The sequence below is a fragment of the Balaenoptera acutorostrata genome, chromosome 14, assembly GCF_949987535.1.
Source record: "Balaenoptera acutorostrata chromosome 14, mBalAcu1.1, whole genome shotgun sequence".
NCBI lineage: Eukaryota > Metazoa > Chordata > Mammalia > Artiodactyla > Balaenopteridae > Balaenoptera > Balaenoptera acutorostrata.
The window spans coordinates 53,448,318-53,468,756 of NC_080077.1; the positions used below are offsets into that span (position 1 = coordinate 53,448,318).

The 20,439-nt window shown below is 44.8% G+C and overlaps 1 protein-coding gene across 1 annotated transcript; it reads right to left on the reverse strand.

The window, feature by feature from the left end:
• Positions 1-7,586: 7,586 nt before the first annotated feature.
• MTRES1 (mitochondrial transcription rescue factor 1) lies at positions 7,587-17,575 on the reverse strand. The gene is made up of 4 exons (XM_007190650.2): positions 17,184-17,575; positions 14,374-14,855; positions 12,361-12,433; positions 7,587-7,864 (listed from the first exon to the last, which is right to left on the reverse strand). Exons 2-4 carry the CDS (start codon positions 14,841-14,843, stop codon positions 7,685-7,687), a joined length of 723 nt encoding a protein of 240 aa, XP_007190712.1. The 5' UTR covers positions 14,844-14,855; positions 17,184-17,575; the 3' UTR covers positions 7,587-7,684.
• Between the last annotated feature and the right edge of the window lie 2,864 nt (positions 17,576-20,439).

The following is a 20,439-nucleotide window of genomic DNA, read 5'->3' on the forward strand; positions in this document are numbered from 1 at the left end:
TGAAAAATGGTAGTTTCTATTCCCTCAATCATTATTGACCAGATAAACCGTGACCTAAGAATTTTCCCCCAAATGTCTACTTTTCTCCCCAAAATGCTAAAAATATAATGGAACTATTCCCTAGCTGTCTATATAATTTTCCATGGAAGATGGTAAATGCTATTTGGCAGAGAAATGCAATTAGCATCACATTGCCCAGGGGAGAGCTATTTCTTTGAAGGGATTAACCATTACTGGTAAAAGGATTGGATAGGCCTCTACGGCAGCAGTCCCCAACTTTTTGGCACCAGGGACCGGTTTCATGGAAGACAAATTTTCCACAGCCAGGGGGGTGGGTGTTGGGTTCATGTGGCAATGCGAGCTACGGGGAGTGATGGGGAATGGCAGATGAAGTTTCGCTTGTTCGCCCGCCGCTCACCTCCTACTGTGCGGCCCGGTTCCTAACAGGGTCTGCGGCCCAGGGGTTGGGGACCCCTGCTCTACAAAAATAGTCATAACTTTAAATTGTTCATCCTTAAAAAACTACAAACATACACTAGAAGCATTTTCAGACTTTCCTGGGAAAGCCAGACATTTTTTATTTTTATTATTTTTTTAATTGAAGTATAGTTGATTTACAATATTGTGTTAGTTTCAGGTGTACAGCAAAGTGATTCAAATATATATATATACACACACACATATATATGTATACTTTTTCAGATTCTTTTCCATTATATAAGATATTGAATGTATTTCCCTGTGCTATGCAGTAAATCCTTGTTGTTTATCTATTTTATGTATAGTAGATTGTATCTGTTAATCCCATACTCCAAATTTGCCCCTCCTCTCCTTTGGTAACCATAAATTTGTTTTCTATGTCTGTGAGTCTGTTTCTGTTTTGTAAGTAAGTTCATTTGTATTATTTTTTAGATTCCACATATAAGTGATATCATATAATATTTGTCTTCCTCTGACTTACTTCACTTAGTATGATAATCTCTAGGTCCATCCATGTTGCTGCAAATGGCAATATTTCATTCTTTTTTATGGCTGATCATATTCCATTGTATATATATACCACTTCTTCTTTATCCATTCATCTGTCGATGGGCACTTGGGTTTTTTCCATGTCTTGGCTATTGTAAATAGTGCTGCAATAAACATTGGGGTGCATGCATCTTTTCAAATAGAGTTTTCTCTGGATATATGCCCAGGAGTGGGATTGCTGGATCATATGGCAACTCTATTTTTAGTTTTTTGAGGAAGCTCCATACTGTTTTCCATAGTGGCTGCACCAACTTACATTCCCAAACCAACAGTGTAGGTGGGTTCCCTTTTCTTCACACCCTCTCCAGCATTTATTGTTTATGGACTTTTTTTTTTTAAGAATATATTTTATTCTTTATTTATTGGCTGCACTGGGTCTTTGTTGCTGTGTGCAGTCTTCCTCTAGTTGCGGCGAGTGGGGGCTACTCTTCATCGCAGTGCGCAGGCTTCAGTAGTTGTGGTGAACGGGCTTAGTTGCTCTGCGGCATGTGGGATCTTCCCACACCAGGGCTCGAACCCGTGTGCTCTGCATTGGCAGGAGGATTCTTAACCACTGTGCCACTAGGGAAGCCCTGTTTATGGACTTTTTAATGATGGCCATTCTGACCTGTATGAGGTGGTACCTCACTGTAGTTCTGATTTGCATTTCTATAATAATTAGCGATGTTGAGCATCTTTTCATGTGCCTGTTGGCCATCTGTACGTCTTCTTTGGAGAAATGTCTATTTAGGTCTGCTCATTTTTGATTGCATTGTTTGGTTTTTGTTATTGAGTTGTATGAGCTGTTTGCATATTTTGGAAATTAAGCCCTTGTTGGTCACATCATTTACAAATATTTTCTCCCAGTCTGTAAGTTGTCTTTTCCTTTTTTGTTTATGGTTTCCTTTGTTGTGCAAAAGCTTATAAGTTTGGGGACTTCCCGGACTTCCCTGGTGGCGCAGTCGTTAAGAATCTGCCTGCCAAAAAAAAAAAAAAAAGAATCTGCCTGCCAATGCAGGGGACATGGGTTCAAACCCTGGTCCGGGAAGATTTCACATGCTGCAGAACAACTGAGCCCATGCGCCACAACTACTGAGCCTGTGCTCTAGAGCCCACATGCCACAACTATTGAAGCCCATGTGCCTAGAGCCCACGTTCTGCAACAAGAGAAGCCACTGCAATAAGAAGCCCACGCACCACATCAAAGAGTAGCCCCTATTCGCTGCAACTAGAGAAAGCCTGCACACAGCAACAAAGACCCAATGCAGCCAATAATTAATTAATTAATTTTTTAAAAAAGTTTGGGGGCTTCCCCGTGGTCCAGTGGCTAAGACTCCACGCTCCCAATGCAGGGGGCCTGGGTTCGATCCCTGGTCAGGGAAATAGATCCCACATGCTGCAGCTAAGAGTTCGTATGCTGCAACTAAAAGATCCTGCATGTCACAACTAAAGATTCCGCATGCTGCAACTAAAGATCCTGCACGCCTCAATGAAGATCCCGCATGCAGCAGCAAAGAGCTAGCGCAGTCAAATAAATAAATATATTTTTTTTAAAACCCTTATAAGTTTGATTAGGCCCCATTTGTTTATCTTTGCTTTTATTTCTTTTTTTTAAAATAGATTTTATTTATTTATTTATTTATTGGCTGCATTGGGTCTTCCGTGGCTGTGCACGGGCTTTCTCTAGTTGCCAAGGGCTTCTCATTGCAGTGGCTTCTCTTGTTACGGAGCACAGGCTCCAGGCACACAGGCTTCAGTAGTTGTGGCACATGGGCTTCAGTAGTTGTGACACATGGGCTTAGTTGCTCCGCGGCATGTGGGATCTTCCCGGACCAGGGCTCGAACCCATGTGCCCTGCATTGGCAGGCTGATTCTTAACCACTGCGCCACCAGGGAAGTCCCTGCTTTTATTTCTATAGCCTTGGTAAACTGACCTAAGAAAACATTGGTATGACTTATGGCAGAGGATGTTTTGCCTATGTTCCCTTCTAGGAGTTTTATGGTGTCATGTCTTATATTTTAAGTCTTTAAGCCATTCCGAGTTTATTTTTGTGTATGGTGTGAGGGTGTGTCCTAACTTCACTGATTTACATGCAGCTATCCAACTTTCCCAACACCACTTGCCGAAGAGACTGTCTTTTCTCCATGGTATATTCTTGCCTCTTTTGTTGAAGATTGACCATAAGTGTGTATTTATTTCTAGGCTCTCTATTCTGTACATTGATCTATATGTGTTTTTGTGCCAATACCACACTGTTTTGATTACTGTTAAGTTTGTAGTACTGTCTGAAGTAAGGATTATGCCTTCAGCTTCATTCTTTTTCCTCAGGATTGCTTTTGTGGTTCTACATAAATTTTAGGATTATTTGTCCTAGTTCTGTGAAAAATGTCATGGGTAATTTGATATGGATCGCATTAAATCTGTAGATTGCTTTGGGTAGTATGGCCATTTTAACAATATTAATTTAACAATATTAATCCTTCCAATCCGAGAACATGGGATATCTTTCCATTTCCTTGAATCATCTTCAATTTCCTTTATCAGTGTTTTATAGTTCTCAGCATATAAGTCTTTAATCTCCTTGGTTAGGTTTATTCCTAGGTATTTGTGGGGTTTTGGGGTTTTTTTAAATTTTATTTATTTTTGGCTGCATTGGGTCTTCATTGCTGTGCACAGGCTTTCTCTAGTTGTGGCAAGCGGGGGCTACTCTTTGTTGTGGTGCACGGGCTTCTCACTGCGGTGGCCTCTCTTGCTACGGAGCACGGGCTCTAGGCGTGCAGGCTTCAGTAGTTGTGGCATGCAGGCTCTAGAGCGCAGGCTCAGGAGTTGTGGCTCACAGGCTTAGCTGCCCCACGGCATGTGGGATCTTCCCGGACCAGGGCTCGAACCCATGTCCCCTGCATTGGCAGGCGGATTCTTAACCACTGCGCCACAAGGGAAGCCCCTAGGTATTTGTTTTTTGTTTTTGTTTTTCTTTTGAAGTGATTTTAAACGAGATTTTTTTTTTTTTTACTTTCTTTGATATTTCATTGTTAGTGTAAAGAAATGCAACAGGTTTCTGTATATTAGTCTTGTATCCTGCTATCTTTTTTTTTAAAATTTATTTATTTCATTTATTTTTGGCTGCATTGGGTCTTCGTTGCTGAGCGCGGGCTTTCTCTAATTGCGGTGAGCGGGGGCTACTCTTTGTTGCGGTGCGCAGGCTTCTCATTGCGGTGGCTTCTCTTGTCACGGAGCAAGGGCTCTAGGCGCGCGGGCTTCAGTAGTTGTGGCACGTGGGCTCAGTAGTTGTGGCTCACGGGCTCTAGAGTGCAGGCTCAGTAGCTGTGGCACACGGGCTTAGTTGCTCCACGGCATGTGGGATCTTCCCGGACCAGGGCTCGAACCCGTGTCCTCTGCATTGGCAGGCGGATTCTTAACCACTGCGCCACCATGGAAGCCCCTGTCCTGCTACCTTGTTGAATTCATTTATCAGTTCTAATAGTTTTTGTCTGAAGTCTCAGGGTATTCTATATAGAGTATCATGTCATCTGCATATAATAAGTTTTACTTCTTCCCTTCCGACTTGGATATCTTTTCTTTTTGTCTGACTGCTGTGAAAGCCAGACCTATTGAAAAAATAAAAATTCTTGTCACCCCGTTAAAGCAGGGCATCTCAGCCTCAGTACCACTGACATTTAGGGTCTGATCATTCTTTGTTGTGGGGACTCTCTGTACACCGTAGGATGTTTAACAGCATCACCTGTCTCTACCCATTTGACGCCCATCCCACCCCCTCAGTTGTGACAGACAAAAATATCTCCAGACATTGCCAAATGTCCCCAAGGGGGTAAAATCATGCCAGGTTGAGAAGCACTGAATTAGAAACATCCAAATGTTTTAATTTTTTCATCATGTTGGTCACATGTTCACTGAGGAAGCCTTGCCAGGACGGCATTATAAAGCAGCTATTAAAGAGTGAGCTGCAAGAGTTCCATAAGTCTTTATGAATTGCTTTTGTTTCTGCTGTTTCATAAATATGTTCCAAATCCCTTGTGCTGTAGACAACTATGAGAGATCAGTTTTTGCCAGGTGGTATGACCAAACCAACATTCTCCACCATCAGACGTCTTTTTGCTTATTTTGATTTTTAAAAACAGAGAAGCCTGTAATGAGTCAAATCCCACCAGCTAAGTTGAGGTACTTAATTACCAATAGAGCTTCCAACAGCCTTTCAAATGGGCCTTCCTGCTTTCTAGCTACTATCAACTCATCTTGCCTCACACAACACATTTTAACTCTTTCGAAGACTCAACTCAACTCAACAAGGTAAGGAAATTAGTATCCTGATCCCCTTCTGACCAGTGAAGAAGCTAAAGCTCAGAGAGGTTAAGGCCAGAATATAACCAAGGTAACCGAACTTGCTAAGGGCAAGACAGAGCCTAAAAACTAGGACCCCTGACATATCACTAGGTCATGCTGCCCCTCACCATGCAAGACTTATTTGGCTTTCTATTACTTTCCAAAGAGCAATCAAGAGAAGGGAGAGAGAGAGGGTGGGAGGGAAGGAGAGACAGAAAGGCACAGAGGTGAAGAAAATGAGAAAAAAGCATCATCGTTACTATAATCTCCTAAATTAAAACTCATAATTAACTCATGTTGAAATTAATTATACTATTTTCACTGATGTAAAAGCCTAATTAACAAGTGGTAAAATAGAAAAATTCCTTCTGTTACACTGCACAGTATATATTATTGCTTCCTGAGAGCTTATTTAAGCTTTCAAATAAAAATCAATTTTCCTGGGCTTCCCTGGTGGCGCAGTGGTTGAGAATCTGCCTGCTAATGCAGGGGACACGGGTTCGAGCCCTGGTCTGGGAAGATCCCACATGCCACGGAGCAGCTGGGCCCGTGAGCCACAATTGCTGAGCCTGCGCGTCTGGAGCCTGTGCCCCGCGACGGGAGGGGCCGCGATAGAGAAAGGCCCGTGCACCGCGATGAAGGGCGGTCCCCGCACCGCGATGAAGAGTGGCCCCCGCTTGCCGCAACTGGAGAAAGCCCTCGCACGAACCGAAGACCCAACACAGCCAAAAATAAATAAATAAATAAATAAATAAGAAAATCCTTTAAAAAAAAAAAAAAAAAAAATCAATTTTCCTGAGTCTTCTGAAATCTAAGCCGGTAAGACTTCCAGACTCATGTGACCAAACATCTCACTGCTTTGGGCTACAGAAGTTTCCCTTCTCTATCAGTTAACCTGAATTCTCAAGAATTCCTGGAGGGCAAATAAAAGGACCCAGACATAGTCGGTCTTTATGACACAACACAGTCTAATAAGTCTATTTGAGCCAACCCTTCCAGTGCTAGCACACTGCTCCTGGGAATCTACAAACCAATTTATTTATGCAGATGCCCTTTTCTTAGATGATGTGTATTATGTGTGTGTCCTTTCTATTACTACTCTATTTTTTTAGTCCCTTTTATAACACTTTCTTGAGAATTAGAATAATTAGTCTCTGATTCTTTATTCTCTTTACTGATAAAATCTGTGTATTTTCTACTTTCACCTGAAAAGTAAACCATCGCTTAAACCAGGGAGGGTCATCACATTCTTTCTGTAGGTCAATGTAAATATTTTATGCTTTGTGGGCTACATAAGGTCTCTGTCATATGTTCCTTTCTCTTTTTTTAAAACAACCCTTTAAAAATGTAAAAGCCATTCCTAACTTGCATGCCATACAAAAGGCCTCCATGGGGGCTTCCCTGGTGGTGCAGTGGTTGAGAATCTGCCTGCCAATGCAGGGGACACGGGTTCGAGCCCTGGTCTGGGAAGATCCCACATGCTGCGGGGCAACTGGGCCCGTGAGCCACAACTACTGAGCCTGCGCGTCTGGAGCCTGTGCTCCGCAACAAGAGAGGCCGCGATGATAAGAGGCCCGCGCACCGCGATGAAGAGTGGCCCCCGCTTGCCGCAACTAGAGAAAGCCCTCGCACAGAGGCGGGGACCCAGCGCAGCCATGAATAAGGAAATAAATAAATAAATAGATAGATAGCTCCATGTAACATATGTCAAAAAAAAAAAAGGCCTCCAGCTGCCTTAGTCTATCAACCCCATGCTCTAAACAATTAATTTTAAATGGGCCCTAACTAGCCCATTTGGAATTAGTTGGAACAACTTTACCATCCAGACTTCTGGAGACAAACTGAAGGGAACTAAGGCCAGCATGTTTGTTAGTAATTCAGAGAGGCCAGTGCTGCTCCCCTAAGGAGATAAAGGGGACCTTGACTTAGCTTGGTTTTGCCTTAAGAAGCCTGAACCCAGGGAAGCTGGTTGACGGGGATAAAACTGAAATGAAGACACTAAGAACAAGGCCAGTTTATTTTACACTGCCTCCTGAGGTAGTTAACGTGGGAAACAGCAGGCTGGTCATGAAAACCCTCTCTGGGCTTAGTTCATTCAGCGCATGTCTCACTCATGCTCACGAGGTCAAAATGTGAACAAATCAAGCCTGGGAGGGAAATCCAGGCCAAGGGAAGCGTCTATAGGAGCCACGATACAAATGCTGACTTCCACAAAATTGGCTCAGGAGATTCCACAAATGGTAGGAGAACTTTATTTTAATAAAAACGTCCTCTTTTTAACCTGGCCCCTTCCCCACCACTAGAACACAGCTTTATCGCTAAAAAGCAATCCATTTATTTGAGCGTACTCTTTTTAGGCAATTTTAACTTTTTCCACCGCCGTAACACCACTCTGTATTTCTCACTGCTGGTCTTCTCTTCAAACACTTTTTTCAGGAGAATCCGCATCACTGTCTCTGTTTCTGCTTCTCTATCCTCTCCAATTAGAAGATCCAATGTATCTCCCACTTTCACCTGAAAATTAAAAAAAAAAACAGAACCTTCATTACATTTTGGGAAACTCGGCCAATGCAAACATCTCTCCTTTGAGTTTTCACTGGGCGACCACCACCCGGGGCACAGGTGACTCCTCTGTAATGGTCACTTCTCCCTAGTGCTTCCAGGTGTAAGGGCCCCCCTCTCCGGGCAGATGCCTCAGACCCATGTGGCTCAATAGGGGCCAGTGTCCCTCCTTCAGGCTGAGACAACTGGCTGCTTGTGGACAGGGCCGTGTGGCTTCAGTTTTCACGTCTATTGCATGACTTAAGGAAACACTTGAACGGAAGCATTTATTTTGTTAACAGTGGCAAAAGATGAAGCGGGGCACAACCTTAGAGGTTACGAGCACAGTAATTACTACATGCACTGAGAAGACAATTTTCACTGTTAACACTTTCACTGATTTCAACACAGTTAAGCTACACCACTGGGGACAGGGCACAATTTGTTGGAAATCTGTCACAGTGGAACAACGGTCAGCTGTATCTCCTAAAGAAATCGAAGTAAATAAACTGCTTTCCAGCATTGGCTAGCGCCAGTGATGCCACATCATCAAGAGGAGACAGGACTCAACGCACAAGGATGGAATGCCACAGAAAAGAGGGTCGAGTTGGATGCTGACTTGGGTTAAAAGGGCTGAGATCAAACCCGTTTTTGTCCAGATGGGAGCTTTGGGTTGAGCGAGTGCAGGACATGCCCTGGGGGCAGTCACATCGGTGCTGCCACGGTGCAAACAGCCCATGAGACACCTGGTCCTGGCAGCTCAGGATCCCAGGGAATCTGCCCAGCAACTTAGGAAGGGACTAAACTGATCCAGATGCCATATGCTTCTACTAGAACACAAGCCAGGATGACCAGAGGCCATCTCAGACCATTCACCACCGCTTCCAAGCCAAGGATGGGGGCAGTGGTGAAGAGATGGACAGAAAGACAGGGACAGACTCCCATGTGTGGGCCATGGACTGTAAGTGGGCACAGGTACCCATTTAAAAGCCTACTTGGGGGCTTCTGTTTAAGGAGCATGGTGCCAAATGCTTGTTTGCCTCATTTTTCAATGAATGCCCTGAGGCAGTCATAACTTCACGCTGTTGGGATATCTGTACCTCACTAGGGCAAGCCACCCACTCAAGGCTTCCGTAGGCCCAATACTAAGTCTACAACCTGGGAATGCACGCCTGCTCACCACGATGCCACACTGGTCAATCCAGGCAGCTGGATGTAAAACTCACAGGGGCTGATTTTAAACCATTAACTTTCTCCCCTCTGGGCTGAGAAGCAGAGAGACTCAAACCACAGCGAGGCATGAAGACTGCTTCTCCTTGTGGGTTTGAAGGCATCATCTGGGCTGGGCAGAGGTGGGGAGTGGGGAGTTGCGGGGAGGGGCGGTCAGTCCTCCTGAAGTTCTGCTGGATTCAATTTTTTTTTTTTAAATGACCATTCGCCCAAACTGTGTAGACATTTAAAATCAATGTTCAGAAATACAAGGCTTGGGGTCTTCCCTGGTGGCGCAGTGGTTGAGAATCTGCCTGCTAATGCAGGGGACACGGGTTCGAGCCCTGGTCTGGGAAGATCCCACATGCCACGGAGCAGCTGGGCCCGTGAGCCACAACTACTGAGCCTGCGCGTCTGGAGCCTGTGCCCCGCAACGGGAGGGGCCGCGATAGTGAAAGGCCCGCGCACCGCGATGAAGAGCGGTCCCCGCACCGCGATGAAGAGTGGCCCCCACTTGCCGTAACCAGAGAAAGCCCTCGCACGAACCGAAGACCCAACACAGCCAAAAATAAATATAAATAAATAAATAAAGTAGCTATAAACATTGGTTCTAAAGAAACTCTTGGGTGGGGTTTGGTCTCATATGCCTCAGACAACATCATCACTGATATGAAAGACACATACATTCTAAAAAAAAAAAAAAAAAAAAAAAAAAAAACACTCATTTGTTAAAAAAAAAAAAGAAATACAAGGCTTGGGAACTCTGCTTTACCTTTTTTGGCATAACTTTGTGTCATTAAAATTCATCTTTTAGTAAGTAATATACGCACATGATACAATACGTAAAAGGTATAAAAGGAGATACAGAGAAAAAGGCAACCCTTCTTATGTATCCTTTCATAGATATACTATGTGCGATGTCTGCCCCTTAAGAGCAGAGTGGATCGTTCTGGTGGCTTTCTTCTAGGGCAGAGAATAGGGAAGGAATGTTTCTCCTTTACCCGGTCAATCCCAGGGAGAGGTGAGGTTAGGAAGGCTTCAGTCCCCATATTTGGGCTCCATACACCCTCTATTTAGGTCAACAGTTACCCAGCACCCACAGCACTCTGGGCCCCATCTGGTGTGCAACTCACAGAAAAAGCTCTGCTCAGCTGCAGGCAGCCAGGGTTAGAGCTGCAGCATCAGACAGGCGCCTGACCCTTCAGTCAGCAGCCAGGCACAGGCCCCACGGAGCAGGCCACGGAAGGGGAGGTGCTCCTCATTCCCTGCAAAGCCCTGTCCCTTCCACTGTGGGAGACGGCACAGTAGACACAAAGCAAAACTGGCTGGGATTAGGGGCTGTTCCAAGCATCTACATTTCCAATCTCCCCTTAGCTGCAGTTACTATGGCTACCAGGCCTCCTAGTAACAAGGCAGCTGAGTGTTAATGCTGGCCCCTTCCTTTGCTGACCCTCAGGAGAAATCTGGAAGGCAGCCAAGACAACAGAACACCCAAGGCAGAATGAAGAAGCAGCAATTAGACTGTAGTTAACAATATCTCAAAGCAGAGGGAGAAAAATAGATTTACGGTGTCTGTAAATGAGGCCCTGGCAGAGACACTGTGCACCAAGAACAGATCTTGTCTTTGGAACACTGCGGCTGGTGAGAAGGGGGCTGGGCTACAAGCAGGGAAAAGCGATTAAGGGACAAGAAGGACCTGATCTCCAGGTGCATGTCTGGAGTGCTTCATTTCCTGCAGCTCACTGAGCAAGGACTGACACCTGCAGTCTGAACCTGTCAGGTCAGGTGCCATCAGAGGGATCTGGGCCTTGTGACTTGGCGGCCAAGACAAGTACTGGGGATCCCCCCTCCTGTCCACTCAGCTGCAAGAACCACTCTGAGTCTGGGGAGCAGAGACTCTGAAGACAGCCTCAGTGCTCACCCAGGTCCATGGCCAATGGCTCACACCCTCCCATGTCCCAGGGGTACAGGATGCAGCTCAGGTCCTCCAATCCCAGGAGTGTTTTGAAATATGAAAGAAGCTAAAACAAAAACAACCTTCAAAAGTGTGTCTAACTTCCATGGAACATTTATTCCCTGGACACTGACTAAGAGTTAGATCATGTCCGCCAACGCCTCATCAGTCTGTGTCTTCCAAACTTTTTAAGGGTCTCTGTCATATACTTTTTAAAATCGTTTTGTTAACTTTTACTATCATTATTATTTTTTCCAATTACAAAAGTGAGACATACTCGTAAAAAATTCAGAAAATAAAATGCATGAAGAACATATAACCCACAGTGCCCCACTCAAAGATAAATACTAGTAGTATTAATATTTTAATTCTATGTATGTATATATGTAACTTTTTACAAAAATACATTTTTAAAAGAATATATATATCATTTATTATAACACTGGATACTAGAAATACATTTTCTCATAACACTTGTGAGTGATTCTTTCACTTAACAATAGTACTGATATGGAGCTGTCAGGAAATATGGAACCTTCGTTTTGATGGCTGCCCTGCACACAGAGCAGTGTATCCAGCAGGTACTGGGGGTTGGGGGCTACTGCTGAGCTGAACAAAATTGCACATCTGCTCAGGTAACAGCAGGCCAAAGAAACCTCTACATGGATTTAGCCTGATTATTATGATTTCACAGGGGCTAACATTAATGACTTAGAAGTTTAATAGATTTTTGCCAGTTCTGATAGTGACTTGTCTTAAAATTTAAAAACAAAAGGGGAAGCTTCATCTCAAAGTCATTATGGCTGCAAAGAGCAAGTGGTCTGTGTAACTGAAGCTGTGTGGCCAGGCCTGAGGGAGACCTTAGAGGGGGCAAGACAGACACACACGAGGAGCCACTGATGCCTCAAAGGAGCCCTGGGGGAAATTGGGGGAGGCATTAACTGAGTACTGGCAGAACAATAGACAAAAATATCTGGCTGTCATATTATCTCACCGTGGACTTCGCTGGCGGCGCAGTGGTTAAGAATCCGCCTGCCAATGCAGGGGGACACGGGTTCGAGCCCTGGTCCAGGAAGATCCCACATGCTGCAGAGCAACTAAGCCCGTGCGCCACAACTACTGAGCCCACGTGCCACAACTACTGAAGCCTGCGCACCTAGAGCCCGTGCTCCACAACAAGGGAAGCCAACACAATGAGAAGCCCGTGCACTGCAACGAAGAGTAGCCCCCGCTCACTGCAACTAGAGAAAGCCTGGGCACAGCAACGAAGACCCAACACAGCCAAAAAAACAAAAAAAACCCTCACCGTTCTACTTTTCTTCCATAATTTTTCCCCGTTCAGCCTGAGTTCACCTTTGTAGAATGCATCTTCCACTTTGCTAAAAAAAGAAAAAAAAAATCAAAGTGCTTTAAAATAGAAATATATTCAAAACAATTATATAATTTTGCGAAAAGTACCAGCTGTTTGTAATGCTTATCCTGACAGTGGCTGGCCTCCCCACAGAATCTCCATTCTGGGTGCTGGGAAAGTGAAAGTCAACTGCTTCCATATGCGTCTAAACAGGGAGACCAAAGGGTACTGCCGAGTAGATGCCGATGCCGGCTGCTGCAAAGACCTGCTAGCGCTAGCAGGCAGGTAACCAGCGCCCTGCTGGGGCTGCCAAGTGGGCTGGAACCGGCATCTAGCGCGTTCAGGATGGGCCCGGCGCTCTCCACGTGACTCCCCCTACAGCAGTCACCTTAGAGGTGGTAGCGCCTGTGATTCATGACAGCCAAAATGAGTGGGCACTCCCTTCCCTTCATGTGCTCCGAGAAAAACCAGGTACCACATATATGGTGAGGCTATTGAGAAACCCTCTGCTAATCTGCACTGAGATGGGGAAATTCCAATCCAGCAGCTCCTCATCTCTCTGAATTTGATCACTGGGGTAACCAGACCAGGGCAGGATACACACAAAAATGAGTGCCCTTTCGTTTTAGTGCTCTGACTCCAGGCAATTGACATCTGGGGTTCTCCTAATAAGAACAGCGGCAATTACTACTGTCAGAGAGGGAGAGGCCCCTCATGAGCCTGCCAGATTTTAGAGAACATTCAAGTCCCGATCAGGGTGCCTGTGGGTTCAGAGTTAAAAACTAAACTATGCCTTTAAATGAGGACATAAAGATACAAATTCCACAAGGGAATCTTTCTTAATTTATTATTCATACCACAATTCTTATCTTGCATGCAGTATGCACACAATGATTGCTAAAGGAATGAATGAACAATGAGGATCACTATTCTTGTATAATTAGCAGAGAAGGAATGAGAATGTTAAAGAAATCTTGAAAGTTACGCTTAGTATCTCTATGCACTATATATGAACACACATAGTATTTTCATCATCATAGCTAACATACCGAGTACCCACTATGTGCCACACACTGTTGTAAATGCTTTAGGTAGATAGACTCATTTAATCCTAGCCACCACCTTCTAAAGCTGGTTCTATTACCCCCATTTTATAGATGAGGAAACTGCACAGAGATTTTAAGTAACTTGTCCAAGGTCACACACAACCCGGGATTGAAACCCCAGTAGTCTGGCTACAAAGCCTGCAGTCTTTTTTTTTTAAAGATTGATTGATTGATTGATCGATTGATTGATTGCTATGTCGGGTCTTTGTTTCTGTGCTAGGGCTTTCTCTAGTTGCGGCAAGCGGGGGCCACTCTCCATCGCGGTGCGCGGGCCTCTCACCATCGCGGCCCCTCTCGTTGCGGAGCACAGGCTCCAGACGCGCAGGCTCAGCAGTTGTGGCTCACGGGCCCAGTCGCTCCGCGGCACGTGGGATCCTCCCAGACCAGGGCTCGTACCCGTGTCCCCTGCATTGGCAGGCAGATTCTCAATCACTGCGCCACCAGGGAAGCCCCAAGCCTGCAGTCTTAACCACCATGTTATACTGCTTCTGTTGATTCTAAGAGGTACCTTCTCACACTGTAGCATTTGTGAAACCCAGGTGCATTCTATGCTTGCTATATACATCTAACATGGTGATTCTTTTTTTCAAGAAGCTGTTTTTACATCAACGGTTCATCTTACAGTTGATTGTGTCTTAGAATCAAGGAAATAATGCCATGTGGGATTTGCAGGCAGTCACTTGACTTCTTTGGGAATTAGTTTTCTCATCTATAGAATGAAATAATTGGAACAGGTTACCTATAAGATCCTTTCACATCTATGGTTACTCTTCACCATACTATGAGCCATGTAATTGGTAATGCTGCTTTAAAATAACCAACAAGAAGACAAGTGATTTTGTATTAAAACGCACATACTTACTTTCTTCCGATATCTAGGCCCGTCTTTAGGATAACATCGTATCGGAAGGACTGCACTACTTTGTCCAGGTCTTTATAGTCTCTGACCGCAGTGGGGTCGTCCTCTGGCTCCTCTTCCTGCTCACTCATCTCATGACGCTCACTCTCTTCATCAGAGTCCCCTTCATCCTCCACTTGTTGCAGAGTCTTTGTAGTGGATTTTTTAGAGCTTACATTACTTTTGAGTCTTATGGAAAATGGGAAAATATATTCTTGAGATGTTAAAAGCCCTGAGAGTCTCAGTGAGAAAATGTTATGGAAAAATGTTTTATAATTTGAAGAATTTAACTTGGTACTAGACAAATATAAGTATCGATTCCAGGAAGCACAGTGTTTTTGTGAAGGTGTCCCTCGTAGCGCTCCGCAGAGCCCAATCCAGGCATCTGGCTTTCTTAAAATACCGCTGGGCAATCTGACACTAGTCATAGCCATGGCTCATATGACCTGAAACACACAATAATTCAGTTTTACTTCCCAAGTGTGGTATCCTGGCATTCTTACAACATAAACCATACACACCATGCACACTTTACATCTAGTACTGTACTTATGCTTCCTCCTACAAAAGGCCATGTTGGTCCACATGTACCAAGGGCCATGCACACTGTACTAGGTGAGTCTTCTGGCTGTAATTAACGTGCTGACCTCACAGCGTGGTCATGAAGGTTGAATTAGATACTAATAAGTGTGAAAACAGGTTCTACTCTTCTCACTCCCCTAAATTAGCTTGCGTACTGATTGCTACTGAAAAATATTAACAATAGTTCTCAATGATTTTTTTCTTTCTTTTTGGCCGTGCCATGCGGCTTGCACGGATCTCAGTTCGCCCACCAGGGATTAAACCCAGGCCACGGCAGGAATCCTAACCACTAGGCCACCAGGGAACTCCCTCAATGATTTATTTTAAAAAGGAAAATCTCAGGACGAGAAAGACTATTTACTGACATACATTACATCCTTACAATATTGACTTTGCAAAGGATACCAGATCATGACTTCATGAAAGCCAGTGAGTCTCTAAACTTTATTTCAATCTCCAACTCCAGCAAATCAGAGCTAGGAATGAGCAAATTGTACAGATCTGCATTTCACCTCCTTTCACATCTTCTTCCCACTGTTTAACAGAGGCAGTAGCTAGCAGAGAAGAAGGGGCCTGGAGACCCACAAACTAGGTAATTGTTTCCTGAGGTAGAGGTGCTGACATGCCACATGTCCTGTGTGCTCCACTGGGAGGACTCTTGGAAGACTGCACCTGGTTCCCTCCAGACTTTGCCCCATGCATCTTCTACCTTGCATGTTTTATCCTTTTGCTGTAATAAATCATAGCCATGACCCACAGCTGAGTCCTGTTGAGTCTTCCTAGTGAAATCAATGAACCTAGGGGTGGTCCTGGGAATCCTGACAAAATATCCAACTGCCTATTCGACATCTCCATTTGGGTGCATAACAGGCACCTCAAACTTAATTGGCCCGGAAACAAACTTCTGATATATCTCGAACCCCAAATCTGCTCTACCTGCGGCCTTCCCCATCTCAGTTAATGGTAACTCCACCCTTCTAGTTCCTGAGAACAAAAGCTTCCAGTCACTCTTGACTCTTCTCTTTCCCCCATACTCAGATCCATAATGTCAGGAAATCATGTGGCTTATCTCCAAAATATGTCCAGTGTCCCATCACTTCTCACCATTCCCACTGTTACCACAGATTCAGGCCACCATCTATCACCAGGATTACTACAAAAGCTCCATTACAGTCTGTTCTCCATAGAGCAGTCAGAGTGAGTCTTTTAAAAAGTAATTTATATCATGTCACTCCTTCCCTCACAACCCTACAAAAGCACGGAGAAAAGCAAAATCCTTCCCTTGGCCTACAGTCCCTGTGTGATCTGGCCCCTCCATTTCCGCTCTGACCTCATCTCCTGCCTCTCTCACCCATGCTCACTCAGCTCCTTCCTGAAGATCCTCATACACAACAGGCACACTTCTGGGTAGACTCCTTTGTTCCAGGTGCCCAGAACACTCTTAGCCCAGATATCTGCATGGATAAATCATCTTCACCTCAATGAGGTCTACTCATTCCAACTCCATTTAACAGGTGTCTTGTCCTCCAAATCTCCCCTTGCCCCGTTCCACTTTCTTTCGCAATAGCACTTATCTGCTATGTTATATAATTTACTGCTCAATCCCACGTGCCCAGAGTAGTGCCTGACACATGGTAAGTGCTTAATTAAATACTGTGAAAGTAGGTCAAAAGAACCGGTGCATTAGAATGAAGAACAATGATGGGGCTGGGTTGATGGGTAAGAGGCTAGATCTCCAAGGGCCTTTCCTATCAAAGCTTGGACTTATCCAGAACGCATGAGAGCTATAGCAAGACCTTAAGCAGGGAAGTGATCTGATGGGAGTGCTTTTTAAAAGATTTCTTTGGCGACAGCGTGGACGTAAGGGGAGTATCACGGAAGGAAGCCTGAAGGAGGTTTTGAGTGAGATCTTCAGGAGAGATATAAAATCGGTGAACTAACCGAAGGCTGTAAGAAAAACAACGACTGGAATGTAGAGGCAACGCTGTCCTTGACCTGCGGGACATTTGGAATTCCTCCATGTTCCTGAGCCTGTTAACTACTCCGTATGGAAAGCCTGATTTAACTGCTTTTAGTTCAACTGCAAGCAAAAATCTTCATTTCTCTTCTCTTGGAGACCTCAGAGGCTGACCAAGTGCTGAGATAAGGTCATGTTCCCCTCGCTCCCTCCCTACCCCCGTCGAGCTGCGCACCTTCCCGGGTCCTCAAGGTCAAGGGAAACGACACCAACGTCCTCGATCTCGCGGTCTGTCTCTGCAGCCAACAGGAGCGGCCGGGCCCACGGGCAGACGGCCTCGGCCCGCCGGGTTCGCAAGGCCCCTAAGAGCCCCCGGATCCACGGGGCGTCCCGAGCTGGCCCGGCTGGGGCAGGACGCCAGAGACTCACGCGGAGACCTGGCAGGAGCGCGGGCGGGGGACTGGAGCTCGCCCTGCCCGTATTTCCCATGTGCTTGCTGTGAAGCAACAGAAGCGGGAGCGGACAGGGGGCACCGCACGCCGGGCAGGGGCTCAGTTACCTGTACGTCAGCGCCGCTCCCCCCTTCCCGCCCCCCCTCACCCCACGGCTTCGTCGAGCTCCGGACTCCACACCCCGCCCTGCCCTTGCCCCTCCCCTTCCGCCGGCGCCGGCGCGGTGAGAGCAGGCTGGGCGGTGCGCACTGGCAGGGCGGCGATGGCGGCGGCACAGCGACCCCTGCTGGAAGCCGCGCCTCGGAGGACTGCGCCGGGAGGGCTGCTGAGAGAGTACAGAGCCAGCTCTGAGCTGAGCGGGGAGCCCACGCTGAGTGATTGATTCCACATTGTGGAAGAAAGCTTTTCTTTTTTTTTCTTTTTAATTAATTAAGTAGGACTTCCCTAGTGGTACAGTGGTTAAGAATCTGCCCCCCAGTGCAGGGGACAAGGGTTTGAGCCCTGCTTGGGGAAGATCCCACAAGCCGCAGAGCAACTAAGCCCGTGCGCCACGACTACTGAGCCTGCGCTCTAGAGCCTGCAAGCCACAACTACTGAGCCCGCATGCCACAACTACTGAGCCCGCGCACCTAGAGTGTGTGCTCCACAAGAGAAGCCCCTGCAATGAGAAGACCACGCACCGCAACGGAGTAGCCCCTGCTCACCACAGCTAGAGAAAGCCTGCAGGCAGCAACGAAGACCCAATGCAGCCAAAAATAAAATAAATAAATAATTAAGTAGTTTATTTTTCATTGAAGTATAGTTGATGTATAATATTATATAAATTACAGGTGTACAATATAGTCAGTCACAATTTTTAAAGGTTATACTCCATATTTGCTATATTCCCCATATTCTATAATATATCCTTGTAGCTTATTTTATACCTAATAGTTTGTGCCTCTTAATCCCCCATCTCTATATTGACCCTTCTTCTTTCCTCTCCCCACTGGTAGCAGCTAGTTTGTTCTCTACATCTGTGAGTCCGCTTCTTTTTTGTTATATTCACTAGCTGGTGTGTTTTTTAGATTCCACATGTAAATGATATCATACAATATTTGTCTTTCTCTGTCGGACTTATTTCACTTAGGATAATGCCCTCCAAGTCCATCCTCCAAGTTGGACACTTAGGTTGCTTCCCTATCTTGACAACTGTGAATACTGTTGCTATGAACATTGGGGTACATGTTATCTTTTCATATTAGTGTTTTTGCATTTTTTCGGAAATATACCCAGGAGTAGAATTGCAGGGTCATATGGTAGTTCTATTTTTAGTTTTTTGAGAAACCTCCATACAGTTTTCCACAGTGGCTGCATCAATTTACTTTCCCACCAACAGTGTACAAGTGTTCCCTTTTCTCCAGTCCTTGCTAACATTTGTTATTTGTGTTCTTTTTGATGATAGTCATTCTGACATGTCTGAGGTGATATCTCATTGTGGGTTTTTTTTTAAAATATCTTTATTGGAGTATAATTGCTTTACAATGGTGTGTTAGTTTCTGCTTTATAACAAAGTGAATCAGCTATACATATACATATATCCCCATATCTCCTCCCTCTTTCGTCTCTCATTGTGATTTTAATTTGCATATCTCTGATGATTCATGATGTCGAGTATCTTTTCATGTGTCTGTTGGCCATATGCATTTCCTCTTTGGAAAAATGTCTGTTCAGTTCTTCTGAACATTTTTAACAGCCCATTTTTAACAGCTATCTTTTTTTTTTAGTAAATTTTAAATTTTATTTATTTTTATTTTTGGCTGCTTTGGGTCTTTGTTGCTGTGCGCAGGCTTTCTCTAGTTGTGGCGAAAGGGGGGCTACACTTCGTTGTGGTGCGTGGGCTTCTCATTGCAGTGGCTTCTCTTTGTTGTGGAGCATGGGCTCTAGGCGTGCGGCCTTCAGTACTTGTGGCACTCGGGCTCCGTAGTTGTGCCTTGTGGGCTCTAGAGCGCAGGCTCAGTAGTTGTGGTGCATGGGCTTAGTTGCTCCGCGGCATGTGGGATCCTCCCGGACCAGGGCTTGAATCCGTGTCCCCTGCATTGGCAGGCAGATTCTTAACCACTGCGCCACCAGGGAAGTCCCTGCCCATTTTTAATTGGGTTTTTTTTTTGCTGTTGAGTTGTTTGAGCTGTTTATACATGTTGTGTATTAACCCCTTATCAGTCATATCATTTCAATTTTTTTCTCCCATTCAATAGGTTGTCTTTTCATTTTCTCCATGGTATCCTTTGCTGTGCAAAAGCTTTTCAGTTTAATTAGGTCCCACTTGTTTATTTTTGCTTTTAATTTCCTTTGTTTTGGGAGAAGGATCCAAAATAATATTGCTGTGATTTATGTCAAAGTGTTCTGCCTATGTTTTCCTCTAGCTGTTTTATGGTATCTGGTCTTACATTTAGGTCTTTAATCCATTTTGAATGTATTTTTGTGTATGGTGTTAGAAAATGTTCTAATTTCATTCTTTTACATGTAGCTGTCCAGTTTTCCCAGCACCACTTATTGAAGAGACTCTCTTTTCTCTACTGTATATTCTTGCCTTCTTTGTTGTAGATTAACTGACCATTAGTTCATGGGTTTATTTCTGGGAAGAGAACTCATTTTAATGCTGTGGGTCTTGGATTTTTCTGGGATCGCCAACCCCTTTGAACATCTTTGAGAGTTATAGACTGTTGTCTCCAGAAAAATGCACACACCCCCATCCCCCCAGAATTTATAACCAGCTTGGTTGCATTTGTGAAATAAGCAAAGGCAGTTACAAATTGTATCAAGTGCTAAAGTGACAGAACTTCATATATTGTATCAGTTTAGCATATACTGTTGACATTTTACTCAGGTAATATACAGTTGCGTTTACTAGTTTAAGTCATTTGTAAATGACTACAAATATATTGTTAAATCTGCCAAGAATAGGAGTTAATCATTATTATTATAAACTGACAAAATTGCTGTATGGTTATACGTGATTATGGAAGGAGATAAAAGAATTCAGTGCTATTGGATTAC